Here is a 24,299-nt window from a genome sequence, read left to right as displayed (position 1 = left end):
GCATATTTCTCCTGTTTTGGCTTCCCTTCATTGGCTTCCTGTTAAATCCAGAATTGAATTCAAAATCCTGCTCCTCACATACAAGGTCTTAAATAATCAGGCCCCATCATACCTTAATGACCTTGTAGTACCATATCACCCTATTAGAGCACTTCACTCTCGCTCTGCAGGCCTACTTGTTGATCCTAGAGTATTTAAAATAGAATGGGAGGGAGAGCCTTCAGTTTTCAGGCCCTCCCATATGGAAAAGAAATAGAAAAAACTTATAAAAGACTTGCATAAGATGTGGCCTGCTTCATATAGTGAATCATATAACATCATATACTTTCTCATTACTTTCATATATTGTTTTAGTAAGTATCCAAAACATACAAGTTTCATTTATATAATTTTTTATGGGATCTTATATCTGTTTTTATTCTTGTATGCTTTTCATACAAGTTTCACATAAGACAGATACAAACTTTATAAGATTTATATATATCTTTTCCATATGGGCTTCTTCTATGGAACCAGCTTCTATCTTGGATTCGGAAGACAGACACTATCTTTACTTTTAAGATTAGGCTTAAAACTTTCCCTTTTTGCTAAAGCATACAGTTAGGGCTGGACCAGCTGATCCTGAATCCTGACTTAGTTATGATGCAATAGGTGTAGGGGGATTCCCATGATGCATAGAGTATTTCTTCTTCACTCACCTTCCTCACTCACTATGAGTTAATAGACCATAGCTTCATATATGAAATACTTTTTAAGATATACCAAATGATCACATTTTCTCAAATTTGTATGCAAATCAGAGACAGTTGAGCAGAACCCTTGGTTGATTTGAGACCGAATGACCCTAATATCAAAAATGGGATGTTGTTTTTGTTTGTTTGTTTGCTTTTTTGAAAAAAAAACAAACAAAAAAAAAGAAGAAAAAAACCTTGACAGAAAGAAAATCTGAGCACAAGAGACAATGAAAATCTAGACTAGAATTAAAAATAACAGCAAACAATTTAACTTTATCTCTACTGTCTAAATTCTTTATAACAAGCATTCTTCCTGGCCAAGCAGTAAAAACCTCTAATTGGCCTTTATTACATTTATAGATTTAATTAATGTGCATACAAGTGGACACAAATGTAAATAAATGTAATCTTTTACAAGAAAAAGCATTTCTAAAAATTGCTACAAAGTCCCATATTACCAGGAAAACTGAAAAATAAGTCATGTTGCCAAACATGTCTATCAGAAAAGAAAGAACAGTAAAGAGTTTTCTCAGAGCCATACTGTCTCCACTGGAGCAAAGTTTCCGGCAGCAGCACCACTGGTGTGCCATGAACCTGTTGGACATTTTCCAAAGGTGACCATGTAGTGGAGAGCTTATTTGTCCTCTGTTTAGCAGTTTTGAGCATAAAAAACTGGCATGATTTCTGATAAGAGGGGGTCATCAGAGGATAAATTGATGGCTATGAGTTCCTGAAGTTCATAGGGCTTATTTCCTCAGATGATGAAATATGCACAATTTACATTGTCAATATATTTTTGTAGCACAGGTCTATAAGGAGGGGGCTATAACATCAGATGAGCCTGGACATTCAGAGGATCTAACAGTTTGACAGTGACAGCCCTGTGCACCTCCCCACAGCATCGGATCACCTCTAGCTCCCTTTATCGATTTGTGTTCCTGTCAGATCAGATAAGCCTCTCCTCCGGTGGTACTTTGAGCATGCTGTCCATCTCTAGCCGGGCTCCAGCTAGTTCCTGAGCACTGGGGCTATAAGCGCCCTCTGACTGGCGCTTCTTCCTTGCTGTGAGCACTACAAAGGTCAAGCCAATAATCATTAGGAGAATGCACAGGCAGAGCAACGGGATCACAATTAGCAGCCAGGGGATTCCCTGTATACGGGCTTCTTTCTGCAGAGACAAAAAGTGTAGAGGTTTGGTCTTACTGATGGATGTTTCCATTACATAGTTTGATTTTCAGTCATTTCAAAATTAGAAAGATGTGAATCTAAATCAAGTTTATACTGCTGTTGTGAAACTTCATGTAAAATATGAAAAGTAATTTAGTTTGGGAAACACATATAATATATCATTCGTTAAATGTTGCAACTAAGTTATTGATCTCGTCTATCTAGCTCTGAAGAAGAAATTGAAGCGAACATACGTTACTGTCACAGACTGGACCACTGTAACCGGGCGGGCATTCACATACAAACATGTTAAAGCGATCCAAACAGGAACCTCCATTTCTACAGGGGTTAGACCCACACTCATTGATCTCCATTTCACATCTGCAAGACAAAAATTACCTGAATTACCAGAAATTACCTGAAGTCAACATTAACTGTTACATTAACAACTCTGAAGCTAAGTCATATTTATGGTTATATGTTTATATATATCCCCTCTACCATGATATACATACACACATGTGGTATTACTTAAATTTAGTAACAGTTAGAGTAAAATGACTCAGATGTGAGCTTACCTGGTGCCTGTGAAACCTGGCATGCATGTACAGTTAGCCCCCCACAGTCCATCATTGCAGACACCATCGTTTGCACACATAACATCTTTACCACACTGTATAGGAGGATAGACCCACCTGGAAGAAATAGTGTTTATCTTGGCAAGATGTGCAGGAATTCTTAAGTGCATGTGTAGTGTGTGCTAAATCTACAATGTTATTGTCTTTTCAAACTAATAAACAAAAAATTGTAAACAAAGACAGAAAAACAATAACGCTTCCTTGCATTTTTTTTCAATTGTTAAGACAAATATGGTTTAAAATAGGGCAGATTAGTTGTGCTCTTAACTCACTCAGCACAAGCTGCTGGCAGCATGCATATCTTACATACACCATAGGAACAAAAGTATTGGGCAAAACATTTGAATCTTTCAATTTGAATGTTTTCAGTATCATGGCCACATGTATAATATCAAGCACCTAGTCATACAATCTGCCTTTACAAATATTCGTGAAAGAATGGGTCATTCTAAAGAGCTCACTGAATTTGAGCATAGTATTGTAATAGGATGCCAGTGCTGCAACAACTCATTTCAGGAAATTTCTTCAAGATCAGTGATCCATAATCACTCATAACTACTAATATTGCAAAGTGGTTTTAATTCAGCCATAAAGTGGATGACCATATAAAACAGAGTAGGATTGGCATTAACATCAGCAAAAAACATCAGTCTGCAGGGAGTTTTATGGAATGAATTTCTATGGCCGAGCAATTCCTCTAGGGGTAATGCACAGGTGGCCCAATACTTTTGTGTAGTTTGGCTTCACTACAGCAGTTCACCTTTAACTACAGGGAATAAACAAATGATCAATTAGTGAGAACTCACTGGCAGTGTGGGCCCCTGTACTCCTTAGGGCATATGCAGGTGTACATGTTGGGTCCATCCTGACAGGTTCCTCCATGTTCACAATTATGATGCTCACACTCATCAATATCTTCATCACAGAGAGTGCCAGCATATCCCAGGTGGCAATTGCACTGAAAACCAGCCAAGTAGTCCTTACAGCTTCCATGAACACAGGGCTGAGATGCACAGTCATCAGTGTCCATCTCACACTGGTCTCCCTCCCAACCAGAGTTGCAGATACATCCAAATTTATTAAAGAGGTCTTCACACGTGCCTCCGTTTAGACATGGATCTGAATCACAAACAGGGGTACCAGTGCAGCCCAAATAAATCTTTGGTTTTCCAATTAAATGAAACTGAGAAGGTTGTGGGGCCTTATAATCATCCACAAAAGGAAGGTAAACTCCTCCAAGCCTCACTGCACCCATGCAACCATTGAAGCTCTCTGCAAGGGCTAGTAACGCCCCCTTCTGATTGAGAAAGCGAATACTACCTGTGCGCTCTGGCACACTGTTAGCATCTGTGATTCCATCCACAGTGATGATCCAGGGGGAGGCTTTGCGGTCCTTTTCAGTCATGGAAATGTTCACGCGGTGCCAGCTCCCGTCTGCAACCTGACGGACGCCTGTAAAGGTCAGAGGCTCAAAGCTGTTGCTTAGCTGGATCTCCACCCGGACTGATGAGTCCAACAGACCCACCATTAGGAGATCAGAGCCCCAGGAGGCCCTCAGGAGCACAGCATTTTCTGACCGGGTCCTCAACTCCATGTATATGTTAGTGACAGGCTCAACCAGGGAGCCTCCAGAACTGTACTGCACAGCGTTGTTCTCAAATGTGGCATTATAAACACCTAGGAGTCAAAATGAACAAAATGAACAATTTTTCCTTATTATTTCAAAATATGGATGTCATGTAGAAGATATTCTCCAAATTGCCTGTAGATTTGAAAGTGAGAGTGAATGGTTGTCTGTGTCTATGTGTTTGCCCTGCGACAGACTGGTGACCTGTCCAGGGTGAACCCTCCCTCTCGCCCTAAGACAGCTGGGATAGGCTACAGCCCCCCCACCCCCACCCCAATATATTGAAAAAAAACCCCGTTTAGGAGTGATTTTTTGGATGTGCCACTGCTCTCTGTTGAGTGTGGGAGAAACGTGCTTGCACATAGACACATGGACTGAGATGGACCTTATATGTTTACCTCCCTAACTCACCTCCAGTAACATTACAGGTTGTGTGAACACTGTGCAAACTACCCAGAGAGTGTTCTTCCTGTATCTGAGCTAGTTACCCTGGACACTGATCTTCTTTTGCCCAGGCTTACTGCTGAAGATCTTCTCCCTGTGGCTGAATCAGTTACCCCTGAGTCTGGTGATATACTGACCTCTGCAACACTTGATTCAGAGGGTAAGCTCCTCCTAAACCATTCCTCTTAGCTTTATTTTTTTAGCCAGTACCATTGATCCATATGTGCATTTGCTAATAGTAAATCATCTTTAATTCTTAATCAAAAAATATAATCAAAGTATAAGTCTAATTGATATGTTGAATTACAAATGTAGTTTGAGTAATGACAATGATTCTAATGTCTGAATTTTGTGTGTGTGGACATGATCCAGCTTTCATCGTGGCAGATTAATGCCTTTGTGTGTCTGAGACTGGCTGCAGGAATGTGAAAGATAGGAAATGTGTGTCTGACACATCATTATACATAATTCTGAACATAGAGTCATAATTAAATGTGATATTGCTGATAGTTAATCATACTTAACTACTTAATACTGATCAGAATATAATCAGGTATAAGATTAAGCAGTAAAATGAATACAAAAATATAATCTATGAAATTAATAACAGGCCTCTCACTTAGGTTTTGTGTAGAGTGGCCTTTTTATTCCGTCATAGCCTTCGAGGCTGCATGTGTATGTGTGCACAAGAAGGATTGGGAGACTTTAACATATATGATTTAAAAAATAAATTATGCTGAGCATATTGTAAATCACAAACACAAGTGTTTTCAAGATAAAAAGTGTGATTGAGCTAATGAAAAATCTAGTTGAAGTTAAATAGCATAAACTAAATGAAACATGAGGGAAAGTATATTGACATGTGATGGAATTAATGATAAATCTTGTTAAAATACAACACAGAAAATAAAAAAAAATGTAATGAAGGGATTTCAATTGTGTTTTAAATCATTTTGAAGTAAGAAAGAGAGAAGGAAAAAGGATGATAAGGTGTGGCAATAAATTGGCAACAACAGTGATAGGATGTCACAATGTGTGAAGCAAGAGGTAATCTCAGAAGACATGATATCCAAAAAAGATTTTTTCTTAGATGATTATATTTTCATAGGCAAGTATTAGTTAGCTTTTTATTCGCACTTTGAGAACTATAGTCATATAGGAAAACATATTGCAGTATTTGTGACTTATATGGCTTTTTCATATAAGTACTGAAAGTAATAGACAATTTTTATTGTCTTCTCACTGAAAGTGTTTCATAATCAGAAAACCTTGATTTTTATAACTGGGGAAAAAGTAATTGTGAAGAACTGTTTTTGTTTTACTGTTGTATTTTATCAAGTGACTTCAGTTTAACGAGTTATTACACAAAGAAGACCTACAGGCAAGATCATTTTATTAAATCCACTTTGAAGCACTTTGGGCTGTTCCTTAACCGATTCAGTGTTAAGTGTGAAATGTCAAAAAATAATGAAATACAATGTATTGCCAAAAGTATCCACTCGCCGATCTAAATAATTGGAAAGTAAAGTGTCGGACACACACCACTACACAGTGTAGAACCACTCGACTCTGGAGTCTATCTGGCAATCCAATGGGCGAGGCTGGGTATGGTGGTTGCCAAGAGAACAGTACTTGTCTGACTGCACAGGGCTGAGTGTAAAGTTTGGTGGAGAGGGATTATGGTGTGGGGTTGTTTTTCAGGAGTTAGGCTCAGCCCCTTAGTATCAATGAAAAAACTCTTAATGATTCATGATACCAGGATATTTTGGACAATTTCATGCTCCCAACTTTGTGGGAACAGTTTGGGAACAGTCTGTTCCTGTTCCAACATGGCCGCACACCAATGCACAAAGCAAGGTCCATAAAGACATGAAGACCTTGACTGGCCTACACAGAGTACTGACCACAACTCGACAGAACCCCTTGGGATTAATTAGAGCAGAGACTACAAAGCCGGGCCTTCTCGTCCAACATGAGTGTCTGACCTCACAAATGTGCTTCTCAAAGAATGGTCAAAAATTCCTATAAACACACTCCTAAACATTAAGGAAAGCCTTCCCAAAAGAGTTGAAGCTGTTGTAACTGCAACAGGTGGGATAGCATTATATTTAATGTCACTTGAGATGTCACTCAAATTTCATATAGGTAGATAAACAAATACTTTTGGTAATATAGTGTATCTAAGAATCTGGTTTCGGATTTTGTGCTAAAACAGTTACTATTATTACTATTTATTATTTTGCAATAATATTTTATCTTTTTTGTTAATTATCTGTTGGACAAATAAACTAATTATATTTATTCTTTACTTTCAGCCCTTGGTTTTTGTGTGCCTAGGGAAACAAGAGAATCTGCCTGGGTGGTAGGCAGTGTTGGTCAAGTTACTTGAAAAAAGTAATCAGTAACTAATTACTGATTACTTCCCCCCAAAAGTAATCCCGTTACTTTACTGATTACTTATTTTCAAAAGTAATTAATTACTTAGTTACTTAGTTACTTTTTAAAAACACGATTTACAACCTGAATAGGTGATAAAGCGATAGATCTTTCAGCCCAATTCTACTTTTTCTGCATAATCCATCATACAAAATGTAATCAAATGGAAAAGTCTCTTTTTTTTAACTTGTTTTATCAGTTTTAATCTTTTAACTCTATGCATCAAGCAAAAATTTAATTATATGCAACATTCTCTGACTTGAATAAATTAGTTTAACATTTAAACCTATTTTCTACACATTCCAGCACATAAAATAAAATATTTTTTGTGTTTACACTCACTCTTTCAAATAGATGCAAGTAAAACGCAGCAGAAAAAAAATAAAGTCAAAGACTCAGCGGTCTTGTTGCTCTATTTTCACCTGTAAAGCAGGACTAGGGGTAGGCGGAGGTTTACCTTGGTGCAGGTGTGCCGCGGTCAGTTGTGCATTATGTCGTTGCGCACTCGGTGCTTGCTTGGAAGTTTAGGGGTTTTTTTCGCTGTAAAAAGAAGTTTTCTTCCCACGCACGATGGACGCTAATGTTTTTGTCACTTTTTATGGAATCAAACTCAAAGTAAGGTCAGTACTTCCACGCTTTAAATGCTGCACGCTCATACTCTCTCCCACAATCGATATGTGATCCATTGTTGATCTGCACACAGCTGTTGTCACTGTCGTGAGACATTCTCGCAAAGAAATCACGGTTTTAGTAACGCAGTAACGCAGCGTTCCTACGGGAAGTAACGGTAATCTAATTACCGTTTTTGCAATAGTAATCCCTTACTTTACTCGTTACTTGAAAAAAGTAATCAGATTACAGTAACGCGTTACAAGTAACGCGTTACTGCCCATCTCTGGTGGTAGGCGAACAGAAATATATATTTTTTGCTCCATGGCATAATAGGAGTTGAAGTTTTATAAACTTACATTCATATCCATCAGGTAGATCCACACAATGGCCACCATTGACACATGGGTGGCTGACACACCACACACGTTCTTTGCAGGTCTTCCCAGTGTATTCCTCAGAACAAGAACATGTAAAATCGTTGAATGTGATGGTACACCATCCTCCATTTTGGCAAGGCTTCATCTATAAAAGGAAGCATGCAGATTACATTTTTGTAGAACAATGAACTGATATGGAAATAATCAATTACATTTTATTATTTGATTAAAATAATTTTATTTATATAGTGCAAAATCACACCAACATTTGGTTTGATTAATTACGGCCCTACAATAATACAGAGAAAAGACAGAAAATTTAAACAATAAGATGACCTCCTATAAACAAGGGCCTTGGTGACAGTGGGAAAGAAAAACTCCCTTTTAGCAGGAAAAACCTCTGGCAGAACCAGGCTTAGGGAGGGGCAGTGATCTGCTGTGACTGGTTGGGAGTAAAGGGAAGAAAACAGGACAAAGGCAGTGGAAGAGAGACAGAGATTAATAATAACTAATAATTAAATGCAGAGTTGTGTAAAAACACAAGGGGTGAGAGAAGGAGAAACACTTCAGCCCCAGCTAGGCCTATTGCAATGTAACTAAGGGAGGATTTGGGGTTACCTGATCCAGCCCTAACTATATGTTTTATCAAAAAAAAAAAAAAAGCCGAATTTTAAAAGCAGAGAGGGTATCTGTCTCCTGAATCCAAACTGGAAGCTGCCTCCACAGAAGAGTGGCCTGAAAGCTGGAGATCTGCCTCCCTCTACTTTTACATACCTCAGGAACCACAAGAAAACCAGCAGTCTAAGAGTGAAGTGGTCTTTTTGGGTGATATGTTACTTGGATGTCTTTAAGATAGGATATTTTATTATTATTATTATCTGATTATTCAAGACCTTGTAAGTGAGCAGAGTGTCACAGGCTGGGTGAGCTGCGGAAAAATTCCACTGGGTTCCTGATTCACCTGTGTCCACATTACTTAAGAACTGCGTTGACGTCTCTTCACCATCAGTTTGTCAACTAATCCATGTTGGTAACAGGCTCTCACACTCTCTCACTGCTATTGTTTCTAGTCCTTGCACTTCCCTTGTTATCTTGTGCTGCAGTTTTCTGGTCACATCTCAGCTCCGTTCTTCAGCTTCGCTCACTCCTCGGATTCCCAGTCATACTCATTGTTACTGGGAAAACTTCCTGCTCAACACCCGCCTGCCCTCCTGCCACCATTGCTCACAGGATTTCTTGGAACCCAGGGTAGTCATTTCTCTCTGTTCAGCTCACCTGGAATTTCACCTCCTCCTCTTAAAGTACCTCTGACTCCACCTGCAGCACAAGCTATTCCCTCTTTTAAGATCCACATTCACCTGGAGAAGTTCTCATTCACTCATTCATTCACTCTAACCTCCTTTTCCCTTTCCGTTCAGTGCAATAACTTGTATTACCTGCCACGACTCAGTCCTCCTCACTAGTCCTCCCAGGCCCAAACCCCTCATCCATCAAAGTTAAATGTTGTGTTCACTTTAAGTTTGCTACTTTTCTATGCCAAGTTATTATTCTGTTTGTTGCAAAGATAATAAAGTCTATTAAAACTACTTCAGCTGACTCCGCACTTGGTTCTGCACTTCGGTCCAGCTTCATGTTGCGGGAATTGCCGTCTTGTGTGTGACTGGGTGCAGTAAGGAGTGTATGTGACGTGTGTGTGAGCATGCGCATGAAGGAAACGCGGGGGAGCGAAAGAGAGAAAAATGGAGAGAGTGTGTCATGGGTAGAGAGGGCGACCGGGAGCAGCGTTCTAACGGGCTACAGGCTATGCAGTGTGTTTTCGAAGTGTGCAGTACTGTTATTAAAGCCTCATCTCTTCAGTACTCTCCGGGCCCTCGGCTGATTTCTGTCTGCCTCACTACTCCACAAAAGTGAAGGGAGTTAACCCCGAAGGAGGACAAACTTCGGCCCTGGAGGAAGCATCTCCCCTCGTGTCTCCCGACCACGGTCAGGGGACTGACGGCGAGGAATGGTTAACATTCAGTACAGGCCTTTGGCCCCCTTTGACACAGAGGGATTTAAAATTTGATTCTGGATTTAACAGGGAGCCAATGATGTGAAGCCAGTATGTGTGAAATATGCTCTTTCTTTCTAGTCCCTGTCAGTACTTTTGCTGCAGCAATTTTGGTTCAAATGGAGGCTTTTCATGGAGTTTTGGGGAAATCCTGAAAATAATGAATTACAGTAGTCCAGAAGTAATAAAGTAATATTACTAGTAGTAATAAATGCATGGAAAAGCTTTTCAACATCACTCGGAGAAATTTTAGGTCAATTTTAAGACTTTCCTGCAGTTTAAACTAATTGGTGTGTGTTATCTGTCTTCATGGTTAGATAAAGTTGGGTGTCATCGACATAGCAATGGAAACGTATGCTATCCCTTCTAATGATACTGCCGAAGGGAAGCATGTATAATGTAAGAACAACTGGTCCTAGCACAGAACCCTGTGGAACTCCATAATTGACCTTAGTGTGTGAAGAAGACTCTCTAAGCCTCTAAAAGGATTTACAAATGAACAAATTGGAATCTATTACATAGACATGATTCAAATCACTGCAGTGCAGTGCTTTAATACCTACAGCATGCTCTTATTGCTGTAATAAAATATTTTGGTCAACAGTATGGAACGCTGAGGTCTTGCAGGACAAGCACGGAGAAGGTTAAAAATGATCCTAGAAGGATCATTTTTAACCTTCACTAGCACTATTTCAGGACAGTGATGAGCTCTAAAACATGACTAAAACTCTTTAAATAAAACATTTCTCTGTAGCTGTTTTGTAATTATTCTTTCAAGAATTTTAGAGATAAAAAGAAGTTAGATTGGCTTGCAGATATCCAGTTTATACATGTAAATGGATAGTCCTCTTCACACAGCTACTTTCTTCAGTCACTTTTTTTTCAATCTCTGTGTTTATACACCTCTCTGCATTTAATTATTAGTTATTATTCATTTCTCCCTCTCTTCCACAGTGTCAGTGTCCTGTCTTCCTCCCCTAACCCAGCTAGACGTTGCAAATTGCTGCCCCCCTCTGAGCATGGTTCTGCTCGAGGGTTCTTCCTGTTAAAAAGGAGTTTTTCCTTCCCAATGCAAAGTGCTTGCTCCAAGGGGGTCATATCATTGTTGTAATTTTCTGTTTTCTCTATATTATTGTAGTTTTTTTTTTAAACTAAAGTGTAAAGTACCTTGAAACTTGTGATTTGGCGAAATATAAACAGAATTTAATTAAATTGAATGCTAAGCTTATTTATGGAGTTCCACAGAATTAGGCGCTATGACATTATACATGCTTCCGTTAGCAGTGTCATTAGAAGGCATAGCATGTATTTTCAATACTATGCGAATGATACCGAAGATTATCTATCCATGAAGCCAGATAACATACCATACAGTTTAACAAGTAGTTAAACTGCAGGAATGTCTTAAAGGTTTAAAGACCTAAATTCAGATAAAAATAACCTCAAATTTTCTGGTTCTAAACTCAGGTTATTGTATTCACCCCTAGAAATCTTAGGAATATGATGTCTAACTAGTTGTCTACTCTGTATGGCATTACCTTGACATCCAGTAACCCTGTGAAGAATCCTGAAGTCATTTTTGGCCAGGATATGTCCAATGCGTATATTAAACAAATATGCAGGACTGCTTTCCTTTTATTTGTGCAATATCTTGAAAATGAGAAACATCAACCAAGGCAGCCCTACAACATCCAGTGCCTTTGGGAACTCAGGGCGAACCTCATGCATCCCAGCCTGAAGGCCTGGCAGAGAGAGCCTTGTTCAGCTTGCAGGTCCTTCTTCTGGGAACCAGCTTCCAGCTTGGATTGGGGAGACAGACACCCTCTCTACTTTTAAGATTAGGCTTAAAACTTTCCTTTTTAATAAAGCAAATATTTAGGGCTGGATTAGATGACCCTGAATTTTCCCTTAGTTACACTGCAATTGGTCAAGGCTGCAGGAAGCTGTTTTCATGCCATATGTCAGAACAAAATCCAGTGTGATTAAAATAATGTGTGGTTTCTTTTACATTTTGAGAGAAGCCAGTTGAGTCTAATAATTGATAATTGACTTAATGCTGTGTTGAGTCTGTCATTTTCAGTATCTACACAGATCTTAAAATCAATAATTACATAACATAATAACAATAATTATTTCATATCACATGAGCACTAAATCAGGGGTGTTGATTCATATAAACTAACGTAATCATCTTACTGTAACCAGTTTTCTGTAAGGCAGAATAAATCAAAGAAAGGTTTGTTGGTCGATTAATAATTGATGTACTAAGAGAGACCTAATCTTTAATAATAATGGGGTTTCGGGGGGATAACAGGAAGTGATGAGCTACAGAGAGAATTGCAAGACTGCAACTCTGCTTTCTCGTCCTGATTCTGCATAGACACGTTTTTGAGGGTTTAATAAATTTGGCCAGATTTCTAGAAATGAAAGCTGCTCCATCCAAAGTGGAATAGTGGGATGGATGCTGTCTCTTCTAACAAGACCAGGTTTTCCCCAGACGTTTCCCAATCATCTACCAACATGAAGTGAGAGCCGCCCAGAACTGTTGGCTTCGGACTAGTATCAAAATGGTCTGTGTTTCATTTATAACACTTTCCCCTTTGGGTCATATTTTAACAAAGTGGGTACCATTTTGGCCTAAATATCACCTCATTAGTTTAGAGAATGGTTTAAGGAAAAGTGTAACCTGTCTTTTTATAATAGCAGTTTACTGATGTCCATTAAATACATCATAAGCAGACAGTTAAGTTACTTTTTCAAAAAGACATTAGTTACACACTCACTGAGAACTACACATCCAAACAACATGAAGGTGAACAACATACCTAAAGGTATTTTTCACAAGAACACAAAGACACAAAAGAATATAAAAAGATTTAGGAGGTTTGTCCTACCTTGCAGGTATTGTCACTGACACATCCCTTCTTTACATTCTCAGAATAGGTTAATGAATAAATGTCCACTTTATTCAAGGTGTTCCAACCATCCACATCCAAATGCACGGAGTCTAAACGAAGATCCTGAAGGCAACCTTTGAAACGTCCCCCCCAGGTATCAGAGGGCCATTCCTTTGGAAGTCCTCCCACATAGGCCTGATCTCCACTGTTAACACTAACTTCAGGGATCTCTCCCATTCTGTAGCGAATTCCCGCATGCTCAAAGATGACCTGTCTGTGTTGCACTTCCACCTGCAGAAGCTGCTTCTCACCATTAGTCACAAATATTGGAGCTGTAAGTGGAGCACTACTTGGCAGAGAGCTAACAAAAACCCTCCCCATGCCCAGGTAAACTGAGAAGTAGGCCTCCTCTGTGGGCCTCCTCAGCTGGAAAAGCAACCCATCTGGCTTTAAAGAGCGCAGGATGAAAGACACACTGAAGCTGCTCCCGTGGCTTTTAACAATATCATATCCACTGGAACTCACTGTGTCTTCATGGTTGTAGGTCCACCAAGAAAATTCTGTCAGGGAACAATAATTGAACTACATTAAAAACATCATGTACACCTCTGCAACAATGCCCCAGGGTGTTCCATTAATAACGTCCAGTTATATTTTATGTTTAGCACACATCTAAGTTAAAATGTTCTGTAAAAAACATGTACACCTGGATGTCTGTAGTAAAAGTAGTAAAGTCTACATTAGGTGATAGCAAGGTAACTGGACATGTATTTGTGTTGTAATTTCTGTTTTTCTGACCACTCAAAGCACTTTTACACTAAAAACCATATTCACTCATTCATACAGATAGTTTATACATAGCTTTCAATTTCACTGTAGTATTATTGGTAAAAAAAAAACCTGGACCCCAAAACACGAACAGACAATCCCCTATGAGCAAGCACTTAGCAACAACTGGAAGGAAGAAATCCCTTGCAACATGAAAAGCCCTTCAGCAGAACAAGGCTCAGTGAGTGAAACTGTAAGCTTTACCAAAAAGGAGTCTTAAGCCTAATCTTAAAATTAGGCAGGGAATCTGGTAACTGGTTCCACAGGTGAGGGATCTGATAGCTGAATGTTCAGCCTTCTATTCTGCTTTTTGAAATGGCAAGTAACCCTGCACTCTGAAAGCAAAGTCCTATATTGGCATAATATGCTACTAAGAGGTCTTTAGGATAGGGTCTGATTGTTTACTTTGTATGTGAAGAGAAGGAATTTAAATTCAATTGTTTATTTAAGAGGAAGCCAATGAATAGCAGCCAGTATAGGAGAAATAGGACATCTTTCTAGTCCTTGTATTCTTATGGTGACATTTCAGGGAGAGTTGAGCTAAACCTAAACCTCCAAGTTGTTTGTTGGACTTCTGTACTAATCACAGTTTGTCCATAACAAACACCATGGGGAGCATGGTGGATAGGTCTGGTGTAACCAAACATAGAGTGAGGGTACATTGAGAGTGTCTGACAGAAGCCCCATGAGATTTTTGAATCACACCACCAACACAACTTTATGATGGAGAATAGAGAGATTGAGCCTGAATGGCTTGTGTTAAATGCCGAGACAGCAGTACAAAGCTGTGGCCTGTCGTGGCAGTAATCCCCTGAACAAATGATGGACACCAGAGGTGGGAGGGACCTATCAAGCGGAAGTAGGAATCAAGTGTGGTGAGTTTGTGGGTCTCCAGAGTTGGAGGCGAGTTCTGCAGATGATCAGATAACATTTACTCTTTCAAAAAATGTTGAGATAAAAGGAAGATTGGAGATTGGCCTATAATTAGCTGAGACAACTGGGTTAAGCAATGGCTTTTTAAGTAATGGTTTAATTACCTCCACTCGAAGGCTATAGTATGTTGCCCATTTATAAACAGATTAATCATGGCAAACATTTAATAGACACATTGATGACTTTGAAGAAGATATTACTGAAGTTAGCTCAGAAAGTTTAAACGGAAAGAAAAAGTCTAAATAAACATCAGTAGTATTGAAAGTAAATGTACGTAATGATACATCTAATTCAATTCAATCCAATTTTATTTATAGGGCACCAAATCACAACAACAGTCGCCTCAAGCCACTTTATATTCTAGAATAAAACATACAGAGAGAAACCTAACAATCATATGACCCCCTATTAGCAACCACTTTGGCGACAGTGGGAAGGAAAAACTCCCTTTTAACAGGAAGAAACCTCTAGCAGAACCAGACTCAGGGAGGGGCGGCCATCTGCTGCGACCGGTTGGGGTGAGAGAAGGAAGAAAAGACAAAATACATGCTGTGGAAGAGTGCCAGAGATTAATAACAAGTATAGTTCAATGCAGAGAGGTCTATTAACACATAGTGAGCGAAAAAGGTGACTGAAGAAGAAATACTCAATGCATCGTGGGAATCCCCGGCAGCCTATGCACATAACTAAGGGACGATTCAGGGTCATCTGATCCAGACCTAAGTATATGCTATAGCAAAAAGAAAAGTTTTAAGCCTAATCGTAAAAGTAGAGATAGTGTCTGTCTCCCGAATCCAAAGTGGAAGCTGGTTCCACAGAAGAGGGGCCTGAAAACTGAAGTCTCTCCCTCCCGTTCTACTTTTAAATATTCTAGGATCAACAAGTAAGCCCGCAGTTTGAGAGTGAAGTGCTCTAATGGGGTGATATAGTACTACAAGGTCATTAAGATAAGATGGGGCCTGATTATTTAAGACCTTGTATGTGAGGAGCAGGATTTTGACTTCAATTCTGGATTTAACAGGAAGCCAATGAAGGGAAGCCAAAACAGGAGAAATATGCTCTCTCTTTCTTAGAGTTCATTTAAAAATTCTCATGTTTGTGTTTAAATGTTTAAATGGTCTTGCCCCAACTTACCTCTCTGAGCTTCTGCATCCTTACTCACCCCCCAGGTCTCTCAGGTCAGCTGACAAGCTGCTCCTGGAGGTACCCAGGTCCAAGAGAAAGCTCAGAGGGGACAGGGCCTTCTCTATTGCTGCTCCTAATCTGTGGAACAATCTTTCCCAGCACATTAGAGAGGCCCCTTCACTGTCCACTTTTAAAACACGTCTTAAAACCCATTTTTACTCTTTGGCTTATGACACAGTCTGACCCTGATTTTATTGTTTTAATCTAATGTGCTGATTTTATTGTTTTAAATGTGTTGTTTTTTTGTTTTTTTTATATATATATGTTTTACTTATCTTATATTATTATTACTATTTTTCTCATTTTTTTAACATGCTCAATGTATCATGTTTGGCATGTCAAGTGTACAGCACTTTGTGTTCAGCTGGTGGCTGATCTGAAAGCGCTATATAAATAAATTGCTTGCTTGCTCTTTCTAGTCCCTATCAGTACTCTTGCTGCAGCATTTTGGATTACTTGAAAGCTTTTCATGGAGTTTTTAGGACATCCTGAATGAAATGAATTACAGTAGTCCAGCCTAGAAGTAATAAATGCATTAACTAGTTTTTTTAGTGTCACTCAGAGACAGGATGTTTCTAATTTTAGAGATATTGTGCAAATGGAAAAAAGCAGTCCTACATATTTGTTTAATTGAAGGACATATCTTGGTCAATAAAATGACTCCAAGGTTCCCCAAAGTGTTACTGGAGGCCAAGCTAATGCCATCCAGAGTAAGCATCTGGTTAGATACCATATTTCTGAGATTTTTAGCGCCGAATACAATAACCTCAGTTTTATTTGAATTAAGAGGCAGGAAATTAAAGCCTGTAGTTTAACTGATTGGTGTGTATTATCTGGCTCCATGGATCGATGTTGGGTATTATCTGCATAGCGGTGAAAATGTATGTTATGCGTAATAAATGGCCCTAGCACAGAACCCTGTGGAATTCCATAATTAACCTTAGTGTGTGAAGAGGACTCAATTTACATGAACAAATTGGAGCCTATTAGAAAGATATGATACAAACCAAAGACCTTATAATTTCTGATGAATTCATCTCGCTGTTGTTGGGATTACCCCCTCCTGAGCAGCTCCCCAGCTTGGTCCTACTATCCATCCCTGCTAGTCTTGATTCATTGCCAGGCAGCCTCCACAATTTTTTGGGATTCTAGTGCCCTTTTTTCTTTTGGGTGGTTCATGTTTTGGGGGTTTAATAAATTTGGCCAGATTTCTTGAAACAAGAAGGTGGGATATATGCCATCTTTTCTAACAAGACCAGAGTTTCCCCAGAAGGTTTCCCAATTATCAGTAAAGCCCACATCATATTTTGGACACCACTCCGAGAGCCAGGAATTCGATGAGAATGTCACTACTGGTCCGATTGGGGAGGGGACCAGAAAAGAAGAGTCTGACAATATATTGTATTATTTAATTTAGTTCAGTTAATTACTGTTCTTACTGTCTTGGAGCAACTGTAACCACGTAATTTCCTCAGGGATGAATAAAGTCTGATTCTAAATGTTTTGGCAAAGTTACACAACAAATAAAGATTCATTTTAAATGTCTCTGATTGATTTAACAGGATTTCATTATTATGGGAATTACTGTTTCATGAAATTTCCGTTTATCCTTAGCTAACAGTTTCAGCGTTTTTTCAGTGCCCCCTGCTCTGGCCCCTGGACAACAATTAGCAATGGTTGCTGGTGTCTCTAGTCTCTAGTACTTTCTTAAAACTGAATTGCCAATAACCAAAATTTTTTCCTTGGTGGGTGTGCACGAGTTCTGTTTAGGGCTGCAGCTCCAGAGAAAGAGAAATGCTGTCTATGACCCACAGAACAACATCCACAGTCAAGCACAGAGTTACATTATGCTTCAGGGCTATTTTTCTGGTAAGGGTAAGGATCTGATGAGGATGATTTTACCACAGTGAGAGGACAATAGTTGGGGCCATGTATCATGAAATCTTGCATAAGAAACTCCTTTCCTCAGCCAGAACACGGAATGGATTGTGAATTGGTCTTCCAGCATGATAATGATCACTTACCATTAAGGCAATAATGCAGTGGCTAAATAAGAAGCATATTAACCTCTTAAGCCCCAACGCCCCCTGATACGGGGGCAAAAGGCAGGAGATCAGTTAGGCTTGGGGCTTAAGAGGTTAAGGAATGGAGTGACCTAGAAATTCTTTAAACCTTAAACCTATAGAAAATCTGTGATGGGAGCAAAAGCTTCAAGTTGCCTTCAAGTAGAGTTTCTGTAAAGGGGAGTAGACCAAAAAGGTTTTCTCCACCAAGTACTTGGTCATGCTTTGCTTGTGATTCAAATACGTATTTCACTCAATAATGTCTGCTGAATGTGTTTTTTCTTGATATTTTCTTTCTTGATATTGGTTGATATTTTGACTCTCTCCGTGAAAATAAAAGGCCCATAAAAATTTGAGACTGTTCTTTATAAGTGAGGAAACTTAAAAATTCAGTAGGGAATCAAATAATTATTATTCATTAACATTTTGATGGACGCCAATTGGAATGTTATTATTATTTAAATGTAATATAGAAATAAAGTGCCCAACAATAATTATTTTGTCTATTTTGGTCAAAAGATGATAAGTGTCTATACATGTCGCCACTGGTTACATTTCAGCATTACATTTATAGATCTGTCATTGATTCGACTGGATATCACTTGAATATCACTCCAGTAATTCTTCCCCAGCTGTTTTAAATTGGTTTCAACATCTCCTGCTGGAGCCCATGCAGCTGGAAGAGCTAGAGTGTACTTTAGCTTCGTATTTTTGAGTATGGCGTACATAGATATGCTTAAATTAAGTATTTTAAGGAGAAATGACACAGGGAAAAAGTATTGAACACACAAAGAAAGTTGGGTACAAAAAGGCATGGAAAGTCATGACATCAGCTGAAATCTATTGCTATTAAATCTATTACTAATCTAATTACTATCAGTAAGTAGAACCTCTCACCAACAAAAGCTTTTGTACCAAGTGTTTCAGTAATTTTAAAAATTTCAGTTAGCATGTTTAATATTTTTCCCTGTGTTGTTTCTCTCACATACACTATGTATATATACCTTTTACATTCATATCTCTTTGAAACTGAAATCAAATGTGAATCTCAGGCCAGCAAAATTAGCATTTAAAAAATAAAATGGAGACTGATACTTTTCAAAGGAAAACCATATAATCAATATAAAGTGATGTCTGTCTGTGTGTGGTTTACAAAGAGCTGGTCTACTTGTCAGCTGGTCTAATTTCCTTTGAATTCACATTCCTTCTTCAGTAATATGAATTTGAGTTCCTTTAAACTGACTTTTATTTGCTTATTATTTTAGCTGGACTATCTCAGGTTTTAGTTTTAGTTTTAATCATTATTGTCTGTGAAGGTTCTCAGTCATCCAGATCATCGTAGTCTAAGGAAATTTAATCATTATTCTTTACATAATCATTATTATTCTTTATAAAATCAATGAATTTGATTTCTTTTTTTTTTAGAAGGTAAAGCAAAGTAATAGGTAAGAGGAATGTATAAATCCCTTCAATTACCCCCCCAGTGGTTCCCCATATATATTATTACAGGCTTTAGTTTCTGGGAAATTGGGATTACAACATATAACAAGCTTGACAAGGAAAGATTTGCCTGTGGTAAACATTTTTACCTTCAGAACAGTTTTCACCGTGGAAGGGACGGTAGCAGTCACACTGGTAACTGGTCCACAGGTCCACACACCGTCCATGGCCATTGCAGGGTTCAGTATTACACCATTCAGTCTTAGTACATCCCAGTTCATGGCCTTGGTCCTCTGGAAGTGTTTGTGGTAGAATAGGCTTAGAGTCAATCATCAGGTCTTCCATACACCCAATGAATCCTGCACCACTTTTAGAGTACTCTAAAAGGTCCTCTGGTGCTCCGCCTATATAAATATGAGTAAAGGCTTCAGAGAGCTCGAAAGGTGGTTCACCTGCACCACTATCTATAACTGTGCATCCATCATTGTCACAGTCAGGACCTTTCAGATTTAAGACTAGACCTTCCTGAGCCATAAACACGTGAGCGTCCCTCCATTTTCCATCACTAACCAAGCCAGGAAATATTACATCCAACTCCGATTCCTCAGAAGAGGCTTTTGCATGAAGACTACCATTCACAATCTCTAGAAAGAGGTGGTTGTCCACATCCCCTCTGAAGAAGACCAACATATTAGATATAGTTGTCCGGAAGCGAAGCTGTATCCCGAGACCTTTGTGAACATGGTGGTCAACTTCCCGGCGAATTCTTTCTTCTACAACAACTTGAATGTGAATAAATCCAGGAGTGGAGAAGGAGAAAGTTGTTCTGGTGGAGCATTTCTCATCTAGGAATCCATGAGGGCACAAGCATGTGTGACCATGTTCTCCATCCTCTAGCCATGGATGGCAGGTGGCTCCATTCTGACATTTATGGTCAACGCAACCAAGGAGTTTCAAATTACAGTGACGACCTCCCCAAGGAAGGTCACCTGCAGCTGCCTCAGGACAGTGACAGGTGTAGGTGGCCCTGCCATCTTCACACCAGCCACCGTTCTGGCAGGGCTGGCTCTCACATTCATCAATGTTCACTTCACACAACTCACCTGGAAGGAGAAATTTGGTGGTTAGATATGGTGGAGGTAGATGACCACCTGATACTGTGCTGTATTAGAAAAAACAGAGATGGTAAATGGACTGGTATATAGCGCTTTTCTGTTTTATCTGAAGACCCAAAACGCATTACACAACTTGTACATTCACCCATTCACACCAGCACTTTCTTTCTAAGTGCTTCCTATCTAACATTCACACACATTCATACATGCATTGGAGAGCAGCATGGGTTCAGTATCTTGACCAAGGGTACTTCTGGTAACCCACAAAGTGACCTAGATGAGTAGTTTTGCTGTCCAGACTTATATAAACAGGTTTAAAAAAATGAATAATAAAGATTAATTGTAAAAATAGAAAGTTGTGTAAAGGTCACACACAGGAGTATATTCCTCATCTTCAAGGTGAAAATCCCAGGAGACAAAGACTTTTTTTCATTTGTTTGTTTTTAACAGAATTGAAATCCAATGTTGCTTAATTGTGTGCATGTATTACTAATTTATTTTTATAAGAGAGAATGGTCACCTTTTGTTTAATTCACTATAAACTAGGAAACACAGACACACTAATACAGAATTTAAATTTTGAGTGTGACAGGGAATTCTGTCTCTGTATTACAAGATTATAAGACCCACCTAAAAATCCAGCAGGACATGTGCAGGTATATCCATTGATCTTGTCTTTACAAATGCCTCCATTTTGACAGGGTTCAGATTCACACTCATCAATGTTGACAGAGCAGTTCTCTCCTGTTATACCAAACAAAATATAACATTATCAGTAGTTTTAATATCTATCTATCTATCTATCTATCTATCTATCTATCTATCTATCTATCTATCTATCTATCTATCTATCTATCTATCTATCTATCTATCTATCTATCTATCTATCTATCTATACGATAGATAGATAATTCTTTGTTCACTGATTCCTTTACTTTTATTGACCTGCAAATCCCGACTGACACTGGCAAATATATCCAGCTGCATCTGCAAAGCTCAGCTCCCAGTCTAGCTCCCAGTGAGATGCATCAGAGCGTTCAAAACACTCCCCATTGTTCTCACAGGGCTGATCAGCACACTCATCTATATCAGCTTCACAGTTTGGTCCTTCATAACCTAGAGAGAAAAAAAGGTGTGCGTCACACACTGAAAATATTTAAAAAACAAACACACACAAAAAAAACATGACTCTGATTTAGTGAAGTGCAACTCTGATTTCTTCTGTAGGCAATTCCAGTATCTCATTGTGGTTTGGTTAAAAAACACACAAAAACAACAACAACAACAACAACAACAACAACAACAGATGGGGGTGTTATTAGAGAGAATCGTGAACATCAGAGGCATTCACAGTTTGTACTCTTGTGTCTGGGACAGAAATGTTTGGATTGGAGCTTGTAGATCAGTACCTTGCCAGCAAAGACAGGTGTATTCTTTGACTCCTTCTTGACAAGTACCACCATGCTGGCAGGGATCAGACATACATTCAGGAATATCTATCTCACAGTGATTGCCCTCATATCCTGTATCAGAGCAGTCACATGCATAGCTGTAAAAGACACAAGGATATCAACATTTAGAGAGCGTGGAACAAAGAAACAAAAAAAAAAGTTGTTATGTATAAACACATATTTGATAGTGAATTATATAGGCAGATTGACGGCATTTTTGTCTTAAGAGAATAACAATATTATTGAGCTTATAGAGCTAAGTGGAAGTTAATGACATAAAAAAGTAATTTGAGGTCATGGAAATTCATTATCTGATCTGAAGCAACTTAAGCAGAAATTATTAAAGTTTTAATTGTGTTACATTTAAGATGCATTACATTTAGTTACATCACATAAGTATTGTAATGTTTATAGCTAACTTGCAATAGATGAATGCTGAATATCTTTGACAGCTATAATGTAACAATTTCTATCGTGAGGTAGCCCAGCATTTAAAATAAATATATAAAATAAGCATATGAGCATGGTGAATGTGGTTAAAAGGGTATTCTATACATTAGTGCAGTAGCTATGATAATAGAAACAATGATAATGACATTACTAACATGACAAAATTAAATGAGCCTTACAAGGACTAAAATGATAAATACTGCACATTGGAAGCCCAGAGTTTTACATCATTTTATAATGTAAGCCCGCAATCTGAGGCAAAGTGCTCTCATGGGGTGATACGGTAGTATAAACTCATAAAGATAAGAGGGGTCTGATTATTGAAGACCTTATATTTGAGGATCAGGATTGTAAGTTTGATTCTGGATTTGACAGGGAGCCAATGAAGAGTAGCCAATATAGGAGGAATATACTCTCTCTTTCTAGTCCCTGATATACACACTGAAGGACATATCCTGGTCAAAAACAACTCCAAGATTCCTCACAGTGTTACTGGAGGCCAAGCAAATATCATCCACAGTAAGCATCTGGTTAGATACCATATTCTAAGATTTTAGCGCTGAATACAATAACCTCAATTTTATTTGAATTAAGAGGCAGGAAATTAGAGCCTGTAGTTTAACTGATTGGTGTGTATTATCTGGCTTCATGGATCGATAAAGTTGGGTATTATCTGCATAGCAGTGAAAATGTATGTTATGCATTTTAAATGATACTGCCTAAGGGAAGCATGTATAAATGGTCCACAGAACCCTGTGGAATTCCATAATTAACCTTAGTGTGTAAAGAGGACTCTCCATTTACATGAACAAATTGGAGTCTATTAGAGAGATATGATTCAAACCACTGCAGCACAGCAGCTTACAAGACCTACTGTATACTCAAATAGCTGCCATAAAATATTACAGCCAACAGTATCGAACTGAGCACTGACGCTTAGCAGGAGAAGCCTGAGATTCAATTCAATTCAATTTTATTTTATTTTATTTTATTCATATAGCACCAAATTACAACAACAGCTGTCTCAAGGCGCTTTATATTGTAAGGTAGACCCTACAATAATACATACAGGGAAAACCCCAACAATCATATGACCCCCTATGAGCAAGCACTTTGGTGACAGTGGGAAGGAAAAACTCCCTTTTAACAGGAAGAAACCTCTGGCAGAACCAGGCTCAGGGAGGGGCGGCCATCTGCTGCGACCGGTTAGGGTGAGAGAAGGAAGACAGGATAAAAGACATGCTGTGGAAGAGAGCCACACAGATGAGTCCACTGTCAGAGGCAACTAGTACTGTTTCTGTACTGTGATGAGCTCTGAAACCTGAATGAAACTCTTCAGCTCTTCTTAGATGTGTTCACTATGTTCATTATCCATTTTGGATAATCCATAACACTGGATAGAGATCATACAAAGCCAGGCTGCATCAGGCTATCCACAGACCACCCATTCCCAGTTTACTCCTCATTAGTTTGTGTGGCTTTCACCACACAAACCTGAAGTCTGTTTTACCAAAACAAAAAACAACACAAAAACATCCACATGGGAACATGGAATGGAAAAACACTGGACCAGGTCTACACTGAAGTCTACCCAGCCCCCATCTCAGAGAGTCATGGACTAGGTTTTTTTTTTTGATTCCCTCCCCTCTAGCAGGCTCGGGGTCAATAAAGCACACACAGAAAGACTGAAAAAGAGCTTCTTTCCAAGGGCTGTGAAAGCTCTGATTGAAGATTGAGCTGGACTGGCAAATTGCACCTTACACCCAACACGTCAAATTCATTGGACATTCACATGAGCCATAATTTGTCTGATATTTATTATTATTTTTCTTTTCATAATTGCACTATTGAA

At 38.8% G+C, this 24,299-nt stretch overlaps 1 protein-coding gene across 1 annotated transcript in view; it reads right to left on the bottom strand.

Annotated features, from left to right (window-relative positions):
• Positions 1-1,063: 1,063 nt before the first annotated feature.
• The window catches only part of crb2a (crumbs cell polarity complex component 2a), a 46,478-nt gene continuing 23,242 nt past the window's right edge, over positions 1,064-24,299 (bottom strand). Inside the window, exons 4-13 of the mRNA XM_080871157.1 lie at positions 21,956-22,095; positions 21,492-21,662; positions 21,177-21,290; positions 19,581-20,534; positions 12,980-13,542; positions 8,015-8,180; positions 3,346-4,216; positions 2,480-2,596; positions 2,156-2,282; positions 1,064-1,902 (exon numbers count right to left, since the gene is read on the bottom strand). Coding sequence (XP_080727283.1) covers positions 1,681-1,902; positions 2,156-2,282; positions 2,480-2,596; positions 3,346-4,216; positions 8,015-8,180; positions 12,980-13,542; positions 19,581-20,534; positions 21,177-21,290; positions 21,492-21,662; positions 21,956-22,095 — 3,445 coding nt within the window. The 3' untranslated portion in view covers positions 1,064-1,680. The remainder of the gene's footprint in view (positions 1,903-2,155; positions 2,283-2,479; positions 2,597-3,345; positions 4,217-8,014; positions 8,181-12,979; positions 13,543-19,580; positions 20,535-21,176; positions 21,291-21,491; positions 21,663-21,955; positions 22,096-24,299) is intronic.

The sequence above is a fragment of the Rhamphochromis sp. 'chilingali' genome (assembly GCF_963969265.1).
Source record: "Rhamphochromis sp. 'chilingali' genome assembly, chromosome: 2".
NCBI classification, from domain to species: domain Eukaryota; kingdom Metazoa; phylum Chordata; class Actinopteri; order Cichliformes; family Cichlidae; genus Rhamphochromis; species Rhamphochromis sp. 'chilingali'.
The sequence above is the reverse complement of the archived record's forward strand: the minus strand, read 5'-3'. Positions and strand labels throughout refer to the sequence as shown.